Source organism: Lupinus angustifolius, chromosome LG09, assembly GCF_001865875.1.
Source record: "Lupinus angustifolius cultivar Tanjil chromosome LG09, LupAngTanjil_v1.0, whole genome shotgun sequence".
NCBI classification, from domain to species: Eukaryota; Viridiplantae; Streptophyta; class Magnoliopsida; order Fabales; family Fabaceae; genus Lupinus; species Lupinus angustifolius.
In genome coordinates, this window is record NC_032017.1 from 8653057 (window position 1) to 8658530 (window position 5474).

The window sequence follows — 5474 nt, forward strand, 5'->3', positions numbered from 1 at the left end:
GTGACATGATGAATTTGACATTAAGACAATATTGACTAAGACATAATAACTTATAGACAAAAGTTTGAAAAAATCTAAATGAGTGACAACAAAATATAATCAAGTTGAGTTAAAAAAAATAAAGTCTTATATATATAATAGAGACATGTATAAGAGCCAAATAAAAAGTCAGATGTTATATATAAAATATCTCCAATACTTTGAAAGCTTAAAAATAAAAAATGCTTCAAAAAATAACATGCATGGACAAATTCTTAATTAAGACTTTCAATATTTTATTTTATTTTATAGGCAAAGATATATTATAAGAGAGTATTGGTACTCGTCGATATATAGAAATTAACAAATGACATGATCCTCCTCGAATCAAAAAATATATAAGAGCCCAAACTAGGAAAATTAAAATAACAAAGAATGCATAATTTGCATGAACTTCACAATTTTTGTAAAATAGTTTCTTAAAAAATGTTATTGTAAGAGTAATCGCACTGTTACACATCAAATCTATTAAAGGAATTACTAACATGTTATAAAATTAGAATATATGTTGAGTGTATTAAATATGAGAATTGGTTACTTGTTATTGATATGTATATATATAAAATATATAGTTGGAATGAGTTTATGCATCATTCATTTATAATATTTTTATTTAAAAACAGTGATAATTAAAAACAGTGAAAGTTGATCTAATTATATATAAATCTTACATTTACATTCAGTAATTATTCCACTATATATATCGAGAAAAAAAGTATGGATAAAAGTAAATAAATATTATTATTAAAATTAGTAAGTGATAAGTGCAAGAAGAAAGAAAGGAGACACAAAAGCAACGTGGACCATGTGACGTTTGGATCATATCTGATTCACGGTTGCATATACGACACATGTAAGGTCTAAAATACCCCTTATCCATTATCTCGGGATTTTGCCATATATAAACCACTAATAAAACGTTGGTTTAATGGGGAAAGGATTCACTGAATACCTAAGATTGAAAATTCAGTTATTGGGAATGACACTTGTTGAAAGGAACAGTCACGAACCTCGAAAGAAATTAATTCATTATATATAAAAGGTAAAAATATACATTTGGTAGTACAAAAAATCTCAATACAAACGAAAGAAAAATAACATAAGTTATAAAGTAATAAGAAATAAGTGTGAGTGTTAAAATTTATATATAATAATTATATCACCTACTATTAATTTAGATTACTTTTTTTAAGAAAGAATGATACTTAAATATGAATGATGAATTATACAGTTGTATAAAACTCATACATCGTAAATAAATATATTTTTTCTCTAAAAATAATATGGCAAAAAATAGTTATAATGGATAATAAAGGTGTATTTTAGATCTTACAAGTGTTATACATACATCAATATTCCATAACTCTTTTCCTAACCTTTTATTTTCTTTCCTTTCATTGTGTTATTTTATTTTAAAAATTAATTTTAATCATATTTTGGACTATTTTTTTGCAATCAACAAATAAATAGGAATGAGTACACATTAAACTATTACATTATTATGAAGGTAAAAATTACCTTTAAAACAACAAGAGAAATATCAAGTTCAACACAGGAGAGTTTATTTTAATATGGTCCATCTAAATTTTTCCATATAATGCAATATACAAATTATGCATAGCCCAATCCTAACAATAGTCCTTAAGTTTTAGCCTATGAACACGACTCATATCCCAATTTCAAACATGAAATAGTAAAATTTGTTGCCAAAAAAAGCTTTTACAAACAAATCACCAAATTTATTGTTTTTTTTTTCTATATAACACTCACCCAAATCAGAATTTTGACATTTTGATATCAATTTTTTGACACTACCAACTATATCACTTATCTATGAACAATCAATTAATTTTTTTAGAATATATAACTATCCCTTTCAATAAGTATTACTTCGAAAATTAAATACTAATCTTTTATTTAGTATATAAATTGATAAGATCTTACAATACTAACTCAACTTAAGATATATAGGATCAATTAATTAGACCAAAAATATAAATAAAATAAAAAAGTAGATAAGATCTCTTTTTCACCATTTGTTTTTAATTCTTTTTTTTTTCTGAAAAATTCTTTTCACTAATCAAGCCATTCCACGTCATGCCATCATTTATTGAATGGATAAGAATTATAAATAATTCCTTTTTCACCATTTCTTTTTTATTTTCTACAAATTGCTTTCAACTAAACACGTCATTCCACGTCATGCCACAATTTATTGAATGGATAAGAATTATTAATAATTCCAAATCAAATTCTCTCTCTTCACCACCAATTATAAATAAAACCCTTTCCTCAGCATTTTAGATTATCTTTCTCATTTCGCAATTATTGAACATTATTATTCAAAATTTTAATTTTTAGGGTTCATAAAATACCCAATTAGAATCAACTTGCCTTGTTCATTGATTAAAGATCAAAGTTTGAAACTTTATAGCCAAACAAATTCTGGGTCGTCGTTAATTTCTCATTTTGAAGATTTTTGAAACAATGGCTGCTGTAGCTGCTTCTGGTGTTGTTGGTGGAAATGGGTGTTCTTCTTCATGGATGAAATTCAAAGGAAGAAAGGAAAGGAATAACAAAGTGAATAGGGTTAAGATTTTTTGCTCTTATTCTTCTTCTTCTGCTGTTATGGATCCTTATAAGACATTAAGGATTCAACCTGATGCATCTGAATCTGATGTTAGGAAAGCTTTCAGAGAACTTGCTTTGAAGGTTTGTTTCTTCAATCTTATGTTTCATGGTTTTAATTCTGATTCTTATGTAAATGTTTTTTTTATTGTTCTTTGATCCTGAAAAATGAAAGAGAAAAAAAAAACACATTGATTATCAAAATCTCATGTTGGTCAAATAAGTCTCTACAGGGACTAAAGTATGTCTAAAATTTCTTATAAATTTAATTAATTTGATCATCATTTAAAAAATTTAGAATCAATTTGGTTTTCTCAAATGGGTTGTTTAAATTTTGAGAATGAATTTGGTTTTCAATTGAATTTTTTTGGATCAATGTTAGAGTTTTGTGTGTGGATAATATGATCTTACTTAATATAAGATTGTTTGGTTTTTTTACATGCATGTTGGTAGTTAATGATTAACTTGTTAAACATTCAATATAAAAATATACATGTATAATTACAAATATATACATAACCATTTCAAGCATTTACAAAAAAATATATATGTATAAATTTGTGTAAGCTAACTGTTATGGAATGTATCCTGAATTTAAGGGCTTTTTAATTTACAATATTTGATTAAACTTTTGTATGGTTTTGATATTGAAAAAGTGGTATATGGTGATTGAGTTCATGGTAGAACTATAGAAACATTGATTAGTTGATATTATTTTGTGTTACAGTATCATCCAGATGTATGCAGAGGGAGTAATTGTGGGGTGCAGTTTCACCAAATCAATGAAGCTTATGATGTGAGTTACATAATTTATTTATTTCAACTTCAGTAGCAAAATTTTCAGTGAGAATATCGTGAATTAAAAACTGATTATTTATTTGTACTGCATCAAAATCAATTAGAAACCTAAAACTTCTGGTTTTTTCTGCAACTCATTTTGTGCTGTTTCTATTTTTCATTGGTTGTTAAATGATTGTGACCTTTCCCCCTAAAATTGACATTAACTTGTAATGGTTAAGTTATTATTTTGAAACTCTTTATATAGGCATGAACTAGTTTGTAGCATTTCACCTTCATATAGCCATAAAAAATTTAGCACAATTTTGAAACTCTTTGTTTAGCCATGTACTATTTTGTCACGTTATCTTAGCTCTAAGATGGTTCAATGTACAAAGCTCTCACTTGGTAGAGTCTAAAAAAGATAGATATGCACACAGTCTTATCTATACAAGTAGAGATATTGTTTTCAGAATTTGAACCCGTACCTCATGCTCAGTTACTAAGCAACAACCTTACCACAACGGAAAGACTTTTTTTTTCACGATTTGAACCCTGACCTCATGGCTAGTTAATATACAACAACCTTACCATAGCAAAAATGTTGTTTTCACAATTTGACCCTGACATGGTCAGTTACTAAGCAACAACCTTACTATAGTGTAGAGGTTGTTTTCACGATTTGAACCTAACCTTGTAGCCAATCACTAAGCAACAATTGTATCGTTGCCCCAAACTCACCCTCTATCTTTTTTTTTTTTTTTGACTCTACCTAAGTAGAATATTATCTAATTATAACATCAATTATTCAATTATTGAATTCAGGTTGTAATGTCGAATTTAAGAGGAGAATCAAATGAGACACAAGCATATGAAGCATCATATGATGCAGGAATTGATGAGCCACTAAGAGGAATGAATGATCCAGATTGGGACATGTGGGAAGAATGGATGGGTTGGGAAGGAGCAGGAATTCGTGACTATTCATCTCATATTAATCCATACATTTGATTTTTCTCTAACTTATTACTCTCTACCAATCAATTATTATGCAATTGGGTATACACAACTTTGTAAATACTTTATGTCAATATAATAATAACTTTCCTCTTCATAATTCAGATTGAGGGAGTCACTCTTTCTTAATTGTTGTTGTTTTATTACTTCCCACACAAATAAAATAAGCTCATACCTAAAATAACAAACCAAGGTATTAGAACTAATAGTGTAAGATCCAGTTAGGTCTTCATAAAAGTCAAAATGTTAAATGTTCGATTTCTGAGAGCAGTATTTATTGGGAGATATAATAATGCACATTGAATTAAATTAGTTTCTTATCCAAAAGAAAGAAGAGGAGTGATTCACTTGCCCCAAGAGTAAGTTTTTTAAATTTACTCTCCATTCTAACCTCAATTTAAGAAAATCTAATGTCCATAAAAAACTTATCCTTGGAATAAATAAGTGGATCCTCACTTAACAAAGAAAAGTACAAAAAATATAGTTATTTGCATGAACATTATGCTCTATCTTTAAAAGGGTAAGAGTTTGTTACATAGTTATTAGACTATCCATAATTTATATTTAATTATTATTGATTTTTAGATATTTCAAATATAACTAATTCAAATGAACAGTAAATGATATTTTGACTATGTATAAATTTCTACATTAAGAGTTGATAAATAACTAAAATGTCTGTGTTATTGGGCGTGACAAGTCACATAATTTATCATTTACCTCTTAGGAGCTGATGTACACGTGTCTTATCTAAAAAGAATCTAATCTTGCATTGGTTTGAGTTCATTATTTTGTTTAAAATGCTCATCTTATTATAAGGCTCAAATCTATTACTAATCTTATTAAAAATAAATTGATATTATTTATAATTTTAGTATAGGCACTATGTTTATAGTAATGACATATTGATTCATCGGTTTAACTAGTAGTTATAAACCATGTATTAGTTAACTTAAACACAATTATATATAACAAACAAAATTTTAGATAAACAAACTCCCAAGTTTATAGTC

General features: G+C 27.0%; 1 protein-coding gene across 1 annotated transcript; it reads left to right on the plus strand.

The window, feature by feature from the left end:
- Nucleotides 2343-4508, plus strand: LOC109357086 (chaperone protein dnaJ 8, chloroplastic-like). The gene is made up of 3 exons (XM_019600806.1): nucleotides 2343-2751; nucleotides 3395-3463; nucleotides 4270-4508. The coding sequence occupies exons 1-3, from the start codon at nucleotides 2527-2529 to the stop codon at nucleotides 4453-4455; spliced, it is 480 nt and encodes a 159-aa protein (XP_019456351.1). The 5' UTR covers nucleotides 2343-2526; the 3' UTR covers nucleotides 4456-4508.